The sequence below is a fragment of the Hippoglossus hippoglossus genome, chromosome 24, assembly GCF_009819705.1.
Source record: "Hippoglossus hippoglossus isolate fHipHip1 chromosome 24, fHipHip1.pri, whole genome shotgun sequence".
NCBI classification, from domain to species: Eukaryota; Metazoa; Chordata; class Actinopteri; order Pleuronectiformes; family Pleuronectidae; genus Hippoglossus; species Hippoglossus hippoglossus.
The window spans coordinates 4,762,186-4,778,909 of record NC_047174.1 but is presented as its reverse complement, the minus strand read 5'-3'; the positions used below and the strand labels follow the sequence as shown (position 1 = coordinate 4,778,909).

General features: G+C 42.4%; 1 protein-coding gene across 24 annotated transcripts in view; it reads right to left on the bottom strand.

Annotated features, from left to right (window-relative positions):
- The window catches only part of ptprk (protein tyrosine phosphatase receptor type K), a 95,334-nt gene that overhangs the window by 43,140 nt on the left and 35,470 nt on the right, over window positions 1-16,724 (bottom strand). For all 24 annotated transcript variants that reach the window (XM_034579667.1, XM_034579671.1, XM_034579666.1 and 21 more), the window contains 4 exons: window positions 10,045-10,167; window positions 1,495-1,655; window positions 796-847; window positions 653-711 (listed from right to left, as the gene is read on the bottom strand). In XM_034579667.1, coding sequence (XP_034435558.1) covers window positions 653-711; window positions 796-847; window positions 1,495-1,655; window positions 10,045-10,167 — 395 coding nt within the window. The remainder of the gene's footprint in view (window positions 1-652; window positions 712-795; window positions 848-1,494; window positions 1,656-10,044; window positions 10,168-16,724) is intronic.

Sequence of the window (16,724 nt, the reverse complement as noted above, 5' to 3'; positions counted from 1 at the left end):
GACACACGAGTTTCAGGACGGTGATCTGCTCCCATAGTCACCAGGGGGGGGCGGGGGGGGGGGGGGGGGGCACCAGATGGGCCATTTGGAGGATACTTTCTCACTTTGCCTTACAGTAATATTATATGGTCCCCAGGCTGTGTGTGTTAACATAATCAGTGTGTGTGTGTATGCCTGCGAGAACAAGCCACCCGACAACGTGCACACATTTGTCAACACCAGCCAACACACACACACAAAAACACACACACAAAGAGAGACAGATCACATTGACTGACATTAATTAACAATGAAGAAGAGACAGACAGTAATCAAATTAATTGCAACTGTCCTGCGATACGTGTTACCTCTGTGAAGCTTATATTTTTTGTGTTTATTATTAAAAACACGTAAAGCCACACACACACACACACACACACAAATACACACACACAGTTTTCCCTCAGTGTCTTTTCTAGCCTCGTCGTCACCTCCTGAGCCTCAGTCAACACAAATAAATCAGCTGCCTGCCTCACAGCATGTGTGTGAGTTTGTAATCTGTGTGTGTGTAGTCACATGAACACAACTGGAAATAAAGCAGTACGTGCATGACAAAGGAATCATGCGTTAACACAACTTGACACGGCCGTTGGTTGTTATTTAAGGGAGTTACCTGATATTCATTAGGCCAAAAGGTGGAAACAGCCAGTTCAGCCCTCAGCCAGTCTTTACCTGCACGACAACGAGTCAAGTGAATGAAAATCACAACCGTGTCAGAATATGAATGAATGAGGTGTACTGTGAGATGGTCGTTACCGGTGTAGGACGTCACGTTCCATATGGGGTTGGCCAAAGGACCCTTGTTCACCTAGAGGGAGAGAGACACAAGACAGGGATTAAATATTTCACACAAATATTTAAATGTTTATAACTAAAGTCCATCCAATGTATTGTTTTTCCAATAAAACTGTTCAAAATGTAATATTTGAAAACTCTGTAAGTCCGTTTCCAAAACAAGAAGGTCAGAGGTCAGTGCAGATCCTCTGGGTAAACCACACAATATCTCTCTCAAGGACACTTCAGCAGAGATCATGTTTGCAAAAATAATCTGCAGTGTGAACTGAATTTATCATATTTATAGGCAGCCAGAGCCAGTAAATGGTAAAACCAATAAAAACTGCAATCTCCTGTTAACCTTTACAAGAACCTTTTTTTAACAACTTCCACAAATTTCCAGGAGGATGAGATGACAGACGAGGAGTTTGATTGTTTGTAATTTGTCGAATCTGATTCATTTTTCCATAAAATAAAATAGTCTTGTCGTCAAATCAAAACATTTCATCTAAACATTGTGATTTAAACCTAGACAAAGATGTAAAGGGACATTTTGTTTGGTTTAAACTGAAGACTTTGACAAACTTATCTTAAGTGTCCCATGAAATCAAACCAGCCTCACATTAAGACAAACAAACCACTATATCTTTATTCTGTTCTGTGTGGGTGGATGTTTCGTACCTTCACCAGGACGTTCAGGGTGCCAGGGCTGGAGCCGTCGGGGCTGGTGAGCAGATAGTTGAAGTCGATGCAGTGGGTGTCATTCTCCTTCATGACCGGCAGCTGAAACCGGGCCTTTTCGCCGACGTCGTACTGAGAGACGTCCACGTACATGAAGGAACCTGCACACGGAGACAAAGACAAGGTCAAAAGGTTGAAAGAGACACCCACACAACCTGAAGATCATTTTGTTGTGCAATCAGTTACACAAAATTGTGATATTTCCCTCAGCTGATTTAGTAAAGTCAAAACCTCCTGTCATCAGCTGAACAGCCTCTTGTTTTAAATGGAGTTTGTTTAGTGCGCAGGTGTCGGGTATTGAATAATCCTGTAATTCAGAGTCAGCGATAACAAGTTAATCCCTTCAATCCTTTAAAAGCTGTTTGGGATCTTTCTGTCGCTTGTTGGTGAAAAGTTCTGAGGTCAGAGCCGACTCTGAAACAAGTCAAAATCATCATATAGAAAAAATAGAACATTTTATGAAACTCAAAGTATCATAGGCACCACTTCTTGTTCTGATTACAGTAATTTATTAAGTTTCAAGAAAACAGTTTTCAAGTTCTGCTCCTGAAACGAAATGATTACTGACGAGCGTACAGACTGTACTGATTACTGTATTTTCATAGTCCATGCAGATTTTGGAGTCTGACCAAAATGACGGCCTCCTGAATTACCTCATTCTGTTTTGAGAGGTTTGTGCTCGTACATCACAGACCAGCGGAGGTTCACTGCCGGAGCAGACGAGCAAACGCTGCCCTCTGAGGAGGTCGTTAGTGAACAGACACAGTGTGTAGTACTAAATGTGCTTCTGTGTATATGAACTGAGGGAATAAATGTGTTTTAAAAAGTTATACACTAAAATTTTGGAACTACTTTCTTGCTTGTTTGTACTTTTTCCAATATCTTCAGAGGTTGAGGCCACCTGTCAGGTCAGTGAATTTACTTTAAGGTAACAGAGAACTTTATTTAAACTTTAATGTTGTGTTGAGATTATTTCTTTAGTGGGTTTTGGCGTCTCTTCCACAGTTGTGCGATACTTGTCACTTTTCAATTCACTGCACTTGCTGACAAATAAAAATCCTTGAATCTAAATCAGGGTTGGAATCTGTCAAACAACCTGACATATGGATGGTATATACAGTGAAACTATGTATGCTAATAACCATTAAAAAACATTGCTTGTTTTTATCTGCTGCCGAATATTAAACTATCAAGTGTGCTGCTGCTGGCTTGTGGTCGAATAAGCTGCTGGTAATTAACTTGATAATAGTTTTAAATTCAACTTGTCTGTTGTCGGTGTGTCTGCTCTCTGCACACGCCTGTCAGTGCTTGTCAAAGATTGTTTGTGAGAGGAAGAACCACCACTCTGTAACATCACGGTACACTGACAAGTGTCTCTGCAGCTCCAATAAATCCAGCAGAGTGAGACCTCGTAAACGTTGTCGTGGCATGTCACTGACGGGGGTGGCATTCTCCAAACTGAACTTTCATCGATATGATTTATAAAAATAAATCTCCATCGCCACCTACCCGTCACACATACTTGCCTCCATGAGGTATTATAAACATAAAAACAAAAAGATGGTCGACAAGACAGCTCCCCACAACTATCTTGAACTCTTCCTCCATGTTAGTGGATGGGACACGTCAAACATGGTTTCTGTCATTTTAGGTTGTTCATATTTCTGCTAAGTTTGCTTTTAATTAGTTATTTGATAATATTAAATTGAGTGAAACGTCATGATTGACAGCTGAGACTATCTGCCGATGGGTTGAATACAGCTGGACCTCGATACTCCTGTTCAATCTCCCTTGGACCCCAAATCAATCGTCAAGTCGTCCATCGACATACACTATGGTTAAAACGTTGTCAGTCCTGGGAATTGAACCTTTTGCCACCACATTTCCGTGGAATCCCTGTTCTCTGCTGTACCTTCCCACCCGGTTTGGCCTTCCCTCCTTAGCTAACGTTTTCTAACCGTGAGTTTCCTGTAATGGAAACAAAAAGCTTTGATTCCACCCTTTTATGTTTGCATGTTGTCTCTCTGCTTTCATTCCTTTTGGGCTTTTTGTAGAATAATCCCCCCCCCCCCCCCCCCCCCCCCCCCGACACATAAAACAAACCGCCTTTCCTATGACTGTGTCGTTTGTTTCTCCTTTATGATTGTGGGGCTGTTTCTTCACTCGTAGAAAACAAATAAACAGAGAAGAGAAAAATCCTCCTTTCATGTTATATGAAAACCTTCCACTTTTTTCTTGACGCCGTCTCTCCTTTCATTTCTGTAAATAAACGGTGCGGTCTCGAGGTAAATGTAAATGTGTGAGAGAAGAGAGGCAGATCAACAAAATTAATATTAGTGAAGCTTCATCAGAATAGTGTATAATGATAAACTTGCAGCCAAAAAAAGCATGTTGAAACCAGTCCACGCAATTTGCACAGGCCCGTTAACTGCACTCGTTTCCCACAGTCTGCAACATATTATTACCTGCGAGTAGCCAGCAGTGAAACGTTATTAGTTGCATTTTCACAGAGGGGCCCCGAGGCTATGCTTTTCTGCTTTGCTTATTTTGTTCGCATTATGTTTCTCCTTTCTCTGCTGAACTCAAACATAAATCAGTTAGCTTTGTTATGCTAGCATTCTTTTTCCAGTGCTATACCATATACCTACAGTATGAGAGCAGGAAATGAAGCTCAACATAATGCTTTATCAAAATCAGTTTACCAGCCCATCCAGATGTTCTGGTAATCAGCTCAGAGCTCAACCAGATGTCGTTCCGGGGAAAAATAGGATGAAATGTGATATTTTTCCTACCTGATGTTTAATCTCACATTAGCTCCTCACAAACTAGGAGAACGTCCACGCTAATACTGGATGGAGATCGTTCACATAAATATAAATAATCTCTGTTTAAACTATCACACGTGTGAACGTAACAAAAGTGACACGTTGGGATGCGGATGTGGCCTGAGAGAGAGTAGCCATGGTAGTGCCGGTTAATCCCTCAGATTAGATTGTTGACTGTGTCGGTAGCTGTGAATGATGAGGGTTGATTGCATTAGGCTGAATGACAGGTACACAGAGGTGTGGTGGTGAGTCCTGCCTGCTGACAACTACACGCCTGTCACAGGGACAGGAACAGTTTAAGCGGTGTCAATACAAGTTCTCCCTGCCTGCTGAGGACAGTAAAAACTTTATGGATGCTTTGAAGGCCCACCTGCGTAGTCGGACTATGACACGGGGGTCATAGAGAGAGACACAGCTCTACAATAACGCAACAGTGCAATTTTCTAAGTTAGAGACTTTATATGTTGTTGTGAAAAGGTTTGTTATGGAACCGTGGTGAGACGAATTATAAGATGTCTGGCTGCCACTGTCAAGATAATTAATGGAAAACACTTTAGTGATGTTTCTGTTTGAACAATTGAGGTGGATAAATAGAGCGACTATCATACATTGATGTATTGACAATATTTGACAAATGATTAATCATGTGTCATTCCTCAAGCAAAACAGATGATGTCTCCAGCTTCTCAGATCAGAGAATTGACTAGATTGGCTGTTAGTAAAAACCCTAAACTGAACAAAATAGAACGGAAACAAATAAATCAAAACAAACACGGGCTGCAACTAGTGATTATTCTCCATTATCCACAAATCTGCTGATTTAGTTTTTTCAATTAATAGATTGTTTAGTTCATAAAATTAACAAAAGAACTAAACTTTGTTGCTAAATGTTTTATTAATGTTTCATTTGACTCAGAGTCCCGAAAATTTGAATTTGCAATAACATATGACAAAGAAAAGCACGAAATCGTCTAATTTCGGAGGCAGGGATCAGACTTCCCCCCCCCCATTGTTTCACTGTTTTGGCTTGAAAAGTGAAATAATCAAAATAATACAACGAGTTAGAAGAGAAACAGGAAAGAACAGCGCACAATCACAAAAATATTAAATAAACGGAACATAATGGAGTCGAACAAAGAAGAACAGAACAGGACCAAATTAAATACAATTGAATAGAATTAATTGAAGAAAATAAAGCAAGGACAATATAATAAAACACGATGTCTGTGCGCCAATAAAAAGAAACACAGCACTTCTGGGTAATTCTATTTTCAAATTATAACATAAACAATATGCGCTTCACAATAGGCTGCAGAACAATGGTGATTATCAGTTATTGTTTAGCTAATCTACTGTGAGAAAACACTGTTCTCTGCAGAATAGAGCAGAACATAACAGGTTTTTAACTGGTACACACACACACACACACGCACACGCACACACACACACACACACAGTATCAAACATGTATCCCAGTTATTGGTTTGGCACTTCTCCTCTCTCCTCTTCCTGTCGTTTCCACCACCCAACCCCCACCTCCACAGCAACACACATTTCTACCCCCGGCCATTGAAGTATTATAATAATCCTACTTCCTGGTTCTGAATGTCACTAACAAGCCTCTGTCCAAACAGGACTTCAGCCAAACAGGCCAGAAACAAGACGAGGCCAGCACCACTCTCTCTCTCTCCCTCAATCTACATCCATCCAGAATGAACACACGATGGATGTCACTCCTATTCCTTTATTTTCTGGCACTGATGCCAAGATGGTGACATGAGAAAAGTGTCTTGAAGATGGCTGCCAAGATGGTGTGCCAGCTAAAAATACTCCCAACAGGCTGTGGGCCCCAGATATGTCATAATAAGACACAACAACATGGCAAAAATATAACCTTTAGCACTTCAGACAATCATAACACTGCAAGCTGCAAAATCACAACAACAAGTGGATTAGCAATAGGTAGAAATAGGTGGATGATATTTATAAGAGTAGAGGGCTGTCAATTCTACAAATCATTAAAATGCTTCAGTATCAGCGAGGGAACTGAACATTAATAACGCCTTATCTGAGAGAAAAATTCAACACTGAGAAATATGACTAATTAAGATTGACAGTACATGGAACTGATACAAGCAGACCTGGTGACGCCAAGAACATCTGACACTCGAAGTCTGCCAGTTTCTAAAATGGCTGATGTCTCTGAACTGCCAATGTCTAAAATGGCCACCACTAGAACGTCAACACAAGATAACGACGAGGCTAAAAACAAACAAACACGCTCTTGACAGCCTTAAGACCCAGATACAGTTTGTCACATACAGTACAACAGCAGTGTGGCAGACAGAGGACACGGTTCTGCAGCAAGAGCCTGCTAACGTTAGAGTTATACCTTCAGTCTTTTTATGGTGCCGACCAATTTCGGTGATGCAATTAGCTAACGACCCCAAGGAGTAAATTTCCCCCACAAAACACTAATAACAGCTAATAGCAGCTCCTTCAAAATGCAGAAATGCACTTTCCCTGCCGGCACCAAGAAGGAAGCATGCATGAGATGATTTGTCTTTCATGCATCGTCCTTGTGGCCAGATTTACTGTCAAGACCTCTCAGGTTTACGGACCAATCACTGCTCTTCGTCCCATGTGTCCACGTCAAAATTCAACGATGATCAAGTATTTTTTTCGAGTGTTGGAATAATTTGCCCCTCAAACTTCCACCCTTTCATCCCATTGTTCATTTTAGGATTTACTTTGATGAATGTTATTATGATGGCATGATTCATTGATATTGGATGTTTTGCTAGGTTGTCTGTGTTACCTTAATTTCCAATAAAATTAAGTCAAAAGTAGTTTTTTCCTGTAAAATATAAGAAAATAACAAAATAATTAAAACTACGGCCTCCCAGTGTCCAAAGAAAATCATCCAATTATTATTTAAGACAGACAAAAAGCAGTGAATCTCCACATTTGAGAAGCTGCAATCAGAGAATTCTTGGTATTTGGGCTTGAAAATACAATAACAATTATTTTCTATCACAATGCCACACAAATAAATTTAACTTTCTAAGTCTAATTTAGATTTAACTGAACTAACAGAGTGGATATAATACACCTAATGCAACCCGGAGCTTAATGTTCAGGTCTTGCAGAGACTCATGTCAAATAGATTTTAATTTGACACTGTTTGAGCTGCTGTATCCATCATTATTTGATCATTATTAAAACACCCAGTGTACAAGGAATCAGCTCTGCAGCAGTTTAAAAGCCTTTATTCTCTTTCTTTACCGGAGCGAACACAGTGAAAAACAAGAGGACAGAGGGAGGCGCGGGGAGCAAGGCATGCCAAATAGGTTTAGAGTGGTACTGGCTGACAACATTATGAGTCAAGAGTATCTGCTTTAGTCCACTGAGCCACTGCACCACAGCCCATGAATGTTCGACTGGCACGACGCACAATGCCAGCGTAGCATCGAGACCCTGCCACGGCGACGAGTGCCAGCATCAACCCTCAGAGAAATTACACAGAAGAGTTTTATCTCTATTACAAAAACTGCCAAACCATCCCTGCACACTCGATACTGCCTCAAGCACAAATGGCGATTAGCAACTGGGACGAATCGATGTAGGTTATAAGGAACAAAAGTATAATTGTTGGCTCAACTACCCGATGATTGGGCGTGAAGCCACAAGATGGCTCCTCTACTTCTGCCAATACCTTTGACAATATATGACCCTGTGAACTACTAATCAGCAAAATAAACTCCCTCCCTCAGGTCTTTCAGATGCCAAATGCTCTTAACATCCCCCCTTAATAAAGGGCGTCGGCATCTCTTTGTTTTCAGGGGTCAAAAGCTAAAAAGGTTTAGTGCCACTAGCTCCTCTAAATCATGTCAGGCCCTCAGGGACGCAGCAGCCAGCCAGGCCAGAGTACTTCTAAATTACTGGTGGCTATGATTGCCAGAGAAAATAACAATACTAATAATGGCCGTTACCCACGTGTCCCTGGGCAAGGCCTTTAAGCTAGCAACTCAGCCCCAACCCATTTCCTATAAGTGCGTCCAAATACAAAACCTAGCCAAGTGTTGTATCTGCAATCTCCTGCAGCCATGTTGTTTTCCATCCAGTGCACCGCTGTCCCCGCAGCCTGCCGGCATTATTAACACATCAAATGTCAGTTCACGCTCCCACACCTTTAGGCAAAAGGCTCTGAACCCCCCCCCCCCACAGCAAGGGACGTCTCCAAATCATTAACCTGCTGTGCCAACCTCGTGCCCCCACTCATTCCACGAAAGCTTCTGCAGGCCGGCGCTGCTGCTATGCTAATGCCAGGCGCTCTTGGGCAAGGTATTTAACCTGTTCAAGCTGCCAACTCTGCCCTCTCTTAAAAGCAACACCTCTTGGTATTAATAGCAGCAAATGCAAGAGTTTGGCCTTGTACCACTGGGCAAGGCACCCGACGCTTGTGTTATCGCTCAAATATATGCGGGACCACATGTGCAAGAGAGCTACACACATTTTGCGAGGAAATGTTTGTGTGTGTGAAAACCGTAAAGAGCTGGTGTTGAACCGAACCTTTCTCTAAATGTCAGCGAGCCTGGGTTGTCATGATGATAAGCATGAGAGATAAATAACGGCATTACATTGTCATGGTAACAAAGACATAATCTTCCACAACAGACGAGGAGGAGAGGAGACAAAAGGACGGGAAAGAAACGGAAATGAGGAGAAAGGAGAGGAAGAGGAGACAAAAAAGGGGAAAGGGGGATTTAAAGGAGAGGAGAAGGCAAGAGGAGACAAAATGAAAAGAGGAGAGAAGTGGAGGGATGGAAGGGGGCGGAGGAGAGGACACGAGAGAGGTGGAGAAGAAACTCCTGAAAGACTTTTTAACGGTCACCGTCATTGCTCGGACAGCAGTGGACATTTCTACCCTGTGGTATTCAGGTTTTTGTAAAAGCCAGCAGAACGATCTCAACACCGCAGAGCTGCTTATTGTTATAACAGTTTGCTTTTAACACTGTGAAGTAGGCAACCTTCCCCTGTTCACTGCCATTGATTAACGACCTCATATTCTGTTAATTAGACCCCCAGCCCTCAGGCAGAAAGATTTAATTTCCCCTTCATCATCATCATGGAGGAGGGAAAAAACAACTGATTAAAGAGGAGAGGAAGAGAAGACGAGAGGAGGAAGAGGAGGAGGAGGAAAAAGTACCACAACAACATATATATATACTCTTCTTAGACCAATGTACTATTACATGTTACATAATTACATTGTTAATACAGAGAAACAAACTTGGATGAAGCATTTTATTGCTGCATTGGTTAAAGTTGAGCTTGTTTTAACTACTCTATATAATCATGAATTGATTGCATCATTATTTTATATTTTAAATCCGGTGGTCATCTCTAAAGTGTCGTTACATTAATCTGGAGGGTCGCAGATGATTGAGGGCGTATAAAAGAAGAAAAAACACAAAGTTATGTCACAAAAATCAAATATTTCTATAATCTTGTGAAGCTTTTGGTCTTGAATACTTTTGGATTCTAAGTTTTTAGGATTTTTAGAGAGGAAATGTCTCTTGGTTGTTTTCCTACCGACTAAAAACCAATGAAGAAGAGAAGGTTTGGTGGGTTAGAGGATGAAGAGGAAAGGATCAATCTTTACCGTGTGGCAGGTCCGGTGAGACGTAGGGCACATCCTGGGTGTTGATGTGTGTCCAGTCAAAGTCATCATAGGGATCTTGCTGGTAATCACACTGAGTGAAGCCCTCGTCAAATGTGCAACTTCCTGCAAAGAGAAACAACAAAAGATTTAGTTCACCTCATAAAAACAATGATTTTTTATTATTTTTTTCAACGCCACACAACTTCCTCTCTGGTCTGATCCGGTAAAACTTCTGCTGTGTGTTGTTTGTGTGTGTGCGTGTGTTTGTCTCGGCTCATTAATGAAGCACCAGGAGTCTGAGCTCCGACAGTCATCACTCAGGGCCAGTCAGGATCACCTCTGACTCAACCACCAGGGCCCTTCAGCTGATCATCTGAGCCCATCGCCGCCGCCCGGGGACACGCATGTGTGAGCTGGCCGCCCGTGGATCCGCCTAAACAAGAAGTCGCACTAATACAGAGAGACGCCACTTGTCCCCGGCGGCGAGCTAAACCAATCTACTTGCAATGATATGTGGCTGGTGCCGGCGATATTGCTTATAGGAATAGCATGTTAGCCGGCTGATTCATTGACCTCGTAGTGACGTGCGTCCCTGTGTTAGTAAAATGGCTAAAAGGAGCGATGTGGCGAAGAAAAGCCAGAGTGGCATCTGATTCAAGTCACTGGGAGTTAGTGGTCATTGTGTCCTCTGTGCCCTTCTGTAGGTGGGGGGGCAGGGATGACATCTTCTATATCAAATAGTATGATAGTGATATATATCATGACAATTGTACTGCACACAAATACATAGAAAAACCTCATATTCTCTTAAAAATATAACGCTTGGATCGCTGTCGGTGCTTGAGGAAACACTTTTCATGCAATGTCATATCATGTAAATATGAAAACCAAACAGGTAAATCTCCTGTTCAGCAACAGTGACTCGGTCGTGACAACATTTAACATTCATTTCAAATATCAATTACCTTCACTGTCCTTTAATCTGACTGTTATTTCCTTGATTAATTAATTATATGGTTAATAAAATGGTAAAAAAAAAATCAACTATTTGAAAACAAAAGTTATTAAATTTATTATCTCAGAGGGCTGAGAAAACTGGAGCAGTTCAGTGATTCTTTTGATGCTTTTGTTGAACTGTTGAGCAGTCAACAAAATAGCCGTTCTAATTAAATCCAATTCATCCTCAACAATGAAAAAAAAGATAAGATAGCATTGTTTAAGTGCTGACGTTGTTAGACAAATTAAATTGGCAAAGGAACAGATAGATAATCTAACTCCTTACGTCAAATAAACATGATAAACTCAATGTTTTGACCACAAGGATTAAAAACTACACAGAACTGAAAACTAAAGACCAGAAGTTTTATTTCTTTGTTCTTTGTAGCTCTTCTACTTTTCTGAAGAGTCACTGAGAAAAAAAGGAGATATACAAGAGCAAACCACCCAATGGAAAAAACTAACAGCGCCCCGGCACTGCAGCAACATAAATCTCCCCGCGTTCAGTTAGTGCTACAGCTCTGCTACGTTTGTCCTGGAGCGAGCGGCGGCGGCTGTGATGGAGAACAGAACGACAGGCCCTCAGATACCCCACTGATCTGAGCTCCTGCTACAGAGGGATACCAAGAGGTGACAGCCACCACCGGAGGAGAAACAAGTTAACATCAAACTAAGTGACTGTCTTGGGCTGCCGGCTGTACGGCTGGCTGTGACTCACAGCCTCCGAGACGCACTGGATCACGTTCCTCGTGGCATCACCCTTAAAACCAGCCTCTCTCTCTTCGTGCATTTCACTTCTCTCCCCATTCAATTCAATTAAGTCTCCGTCACAGCAAGTTTACCTCAAGTCGTAGAAAATGTGGAGGGGGGGCACAAAGAGGAGCACAACTTGAATTTTTACACTATTATATTATAAAACCAAACTTGGACGCACACTATCTAATTCCACTGCTGTCTAACAAATGTTCCTGTGCGTGTGTGTGTGTGTAAAACTCCATGACTTCCTGTCTCCGACAGTGTGTGTGTCAGTTTACATCTTGCCGTCAGGTTGCTCTCTCTGCGTGGCTCCCCAAGAGTGTTATTCAAGTGTGTGTGTGTTTATGTGAACAGAAATGTGCTGCACCTACAAACCTGATATATATTTTTAAAACAGAAAACCAACTATTATATATATATATATATATATCACTATATAAATGTTAAATATCACATAGAAGTTGCAGTGACATTAAAAAAAGGATGTTTTAAATGCAAATTCACATTTAATTCAGTTTAAGTAAGTGTGTTTTAGGGCTACGGTGGAGAAGTTTGGTGTAAATCCTGAGTATAAAACCTGGCTTTGAATGTTTTCCAGGTAAAAAATCAGTAGCTGTGAATTGCAGAACCACTTATCCTTGCTTTACCTACCAAAACATTTGTTTGGCCTTGCTTCACCTTGCCGACGGTTCAGAGAACATACAGAAGCTCTATTTAGTTTCCAAGCTTTTTAAATGCAATTTCTGCCCCTGAAAGCAGTATACAGTGAACGGCAAAATTGGATTGAAACCCACCATGTTTAAAATATGTGCTGTGGGCTTTTAACTGTGCACACACACACACACACACACAGTGTTCCACTCAGCTCGCAGTAGAGGAGGTATTTCGCCTTGGCTTAGCGGTGAAGAAAAACATGTCCTTGTTTTAAATTCCGCTTTACCGACTGGTTTAAAAGAACCTTTCTCAATTGTGGAGCATTCCTCTCCTTTCATCTGAACACCTCTGACAGACCTTCACTCTCAGCGGCTGACACACCAAGCAAAACGACTGTGTGCTCCTGTTTGTGCGTGTGCTGGAAAGGGGGGGCTTACAGAAACTGAAGTAAGAGTGAAACTATCTGCACACACACACACAAAAACCACATGCTAACTCGCTCAAATTCTCAGTTAACACTTTCCTCAATGTCCTGCCAACTTAAACCCCCCCCCCCACACACACACACACACACACCAACAGAAACATGTATCTGACTGTAAATCCTTGTTGCCAATAATGAAAAGAACAGACCCCAAAAACTTATTCTACCTCTGCTGAGAAAAGCCATGTCTTCCCCCAAATGCTGTATGGAGTTCACATCAGTCTATTTCTGGAGCATATGTCTGTTTCAGATGTTTTAACCTAAATGTCATGAATCAAAAGTTCTTAATCGTACCTAACAAACATAGTATTCAATTGTGGAGTTGTGTATCTGCCCCTAAAGAATTGAAGTTGAATTCCTGAGGGAAATATGTGGCACTACGTTCTCCAGCACCACAGCTCATGGGGCCACATCTCTGGGAAGATTCCTCTGGACGCCATCGTAGACTGAGTAGCCCGCAAAGCCTGTGCAGAAACCCCCCCCCGCTGTATTGTGCATGCGTCTGCGGATTTGACCTGGAAACAGCTTTAGTGGATTCCTCTCCTAAATGATATGTGTCACCATTACGCAAAATTCAACAACTCCTCTTTACCCTGACAAACCAGTCACTGAGGTTTTTATAGTTTCCTGGAACATGTCTCATCTTAACCAAAAATCTCTGCGATATCCCCCCCCCCCCAGGATACTTGCTGGGAATATCTGTGCTGCACTTAGCTCGTTAGCTTCGTCACCGGCAAGCAATGAATGCTGGGAGAGGTCGGACAAACCAGCATCCAACCAGTCCGTGAGAGAGCCTTGAAAATGGGACAGCCTGGTTGAAAAGTGCTGATTATTGTCGCTTTAAATGTTGCACATATACTGAATGTGTGTATTTGTGCTGTGTGGCTGCATGTGTGTTAACTGTGTAATACGATTTAACAAATCCCTACAATTGTTTTCAAACTAAATGCACAAATGTGTGTCCAGATGGGTCATTACTGCCGCCGTCCCCTCCATTCACAAGGACACGGAGACACACGGAGAGAGCCCGACTGCATGCTAATCACTTCCTAATCAGCTTCTGTGATTGGCTGCCTCGCTAATGAAATAATGGTGACTCATTTACATAATAAAATAATTAGAAGGACTTGATAAAGGCTCAAGGGCACAGAGAGGAAACCACACACACACACACACACACACACACACACACACACACACACACACACACACACACACACACACACACACACACACACACACACACACACACACACACACACACACACACACACACACACAGTGACACAGGACAGCCGCAGTCTTTTCGGAGAGATTGTTGAATGGCATCAGACACAACATCTGCCACCGCCACTCAAAATCATTTGGTGCATTGACCCCCACCCCCGGGAGGTGAGTGGAACAAAAGTGGTCTGACCGAAACTGTTCGAAAAAACACGGGTGCACAGGGGCCTCAGGGGAGCGGCGGCGAGGACGATGTCCATTCCTCAGTTATTAGCTTACATCAAGATTATTAGCTGGCAACACGGCGAGGACGTGTAACAAAAGCCAGTTTGATTAACTTTCCCTCGCTCCGATGTGATCTCACCGATCTGCAGAACAGGCAGTATTAAATCTGATCCAACAGCTGAAGTCTGCTCACATAGACGTTCCAGGGACGCGTTTAAATCAAATGAAGGTCTGAGGTGTTTTGTTTTTTTAGACAATTCCAGAAAATCTATTATGACAAAGAAGCAGATTATCAAATCTAAGAAAGTTAAATCAATACTGGTGCCCTTGTGTGGAACATTCCTCCAGTGAGACTGTCTAATGTTGTTTTCTTGGGAAATTTACTCGATCACAACAGTGGCACGGCCTTGACGTTGCAAAATCACTTAAAATAAATAGCTATACATTGCCTGAATTCAATAGAACAAATTAAAAACAATGCTTGTACATTATCTGCCTCATGTCATATTTACTACCATTACTGTTTTAAGTCTAATTTTTGTTCCACTGAATCCAGCTGTTTAATCACATAAATGTTTAAAGTCCTGATAGGGATTGAACAGTAGATGCTACCGAGCCCTCAGACAGGAAAAATACTCAAAACTTGCATTTCATTCATGAGAAGATGAGTTAATGTAAGGATAACAGCTGAGGGCGGCGGCTCTGTGAACTGTGAAATTATGATACAGCAATAAGGTTCGGGAGCAAATACACGGACGCGGAGCTCTGCAGGCAGGAGATTCAGGTAATGTCAGATGTAAAAGATATTAAGTGATGTCAGCGACGTATGTGTCTGCAGAAGGAAACTTTTCCTCTTTCACGAGACTTTCTCACTGAACACGCTAATTTCTTCTTCCTCTCGATTTTGACAGTTGAGACGCTGATGCTACAACTTTCAAAGTCGTCGGATCGCTGTGCGGCTCACGCTGCAGGACTGACCGGCAACGACATATTTTGCCTCTTGAATCTTTGACCAGTTCACGCGCAGCAACTGGCAAATGCCGATCGAACGCCGATTTTGCTCCGATCTGGGGCTCTTGTCAGCAACTTCCAAAAAAGTGGCTAAAAATCATGCGGCGTGAACTTGACATAAGCAGCATAACTTACATCTCAACGCCCCCCCCCCTTCCCAAAACCTCACACAGTTCTTTGCTTCTCTGTCTCGCTCGCCCCTATCTGCCTAGTATTTCTCAGCCGAGCTCCGTCTGCAGGCAGAGATATTATCACCAGAGAGGAGATAAGACGGGATGAGTGAGAGAGGATGAAACAGGATGGAAAGAGAGAGGAGGCGGGGGGAAAGAAACTGAGATTGGCAGAAAGAGAAACGGGGAAAGTAATTTTGGGGAGATCATAATAAGCCTGTTGATTAACGACATGATACAGTAAACACGAATACATGAAAAAGATCTGTCTTCAGTCGCCGTTAGTCTTTCCATTCATGTCCCTTTATTATTTGCTGCATTAATAACGAGGAGGGAAAAAGACGAGACGCTCTCCAATTTGCGAACGGAAATATCATTTCAAGGACAATAATTACATTTACATCATTAACATCCAATTCCGACCACCAGTAATCCTGTTTCCCTCTCAATCATTCCAATTTAGCGGAGTCCAGTTAATAATAACGTTCGCTGACCCGGATTTGTGATGCTATGTGGCTTTGTGGGACGTTTTCTCGCCCGAGTCTTGGGCTCAGACAAATGAAGGAGGTTTAAAAAGGAGAAGAGAAGGAAATGGGAGGAAGGAATTAATTAAAAAAAAACAATGGTGTCCAATAACAATTATACTAACTTTCCTATTGCCCCTTTGATCTTTCTGCGAGTTGAGGTGTATTACACTTCGCACTCCTACGGCTAGTTCCTGTTTGTTGTTTGTATTCTAAGTGCATGTGTAGCACGGAGAAACCCCGATGTCGACCGCCTCAAGGACACTAATAAAGTTGTACCTTATCATTTACTTTCTCTGTCGCCCTTTTTTGTTCCCTCCCTGCCTGTGGTTCTCTCTCTCGCTCTCTGAGAATAGGTGAAATTAGCCTGAAATGATACAAGGTGACATCAGAGAGGCTGACAAACACACACACACACACACACACTCTCTCTCTCTCACTCGTCACGCCTCAGTGGCCCTTGCAGCGCAGCGCGACGCCATCAAAGCCAAGACCCATATACACACACCTCGCCTGTTAAACATACACACTGGCAAGCGCAATCACACACCCAAATACACACGACTTGCGCAGCAACGCACAAACACACACCCACGCATGCACGCGCACACACACACACACACACACACACACACA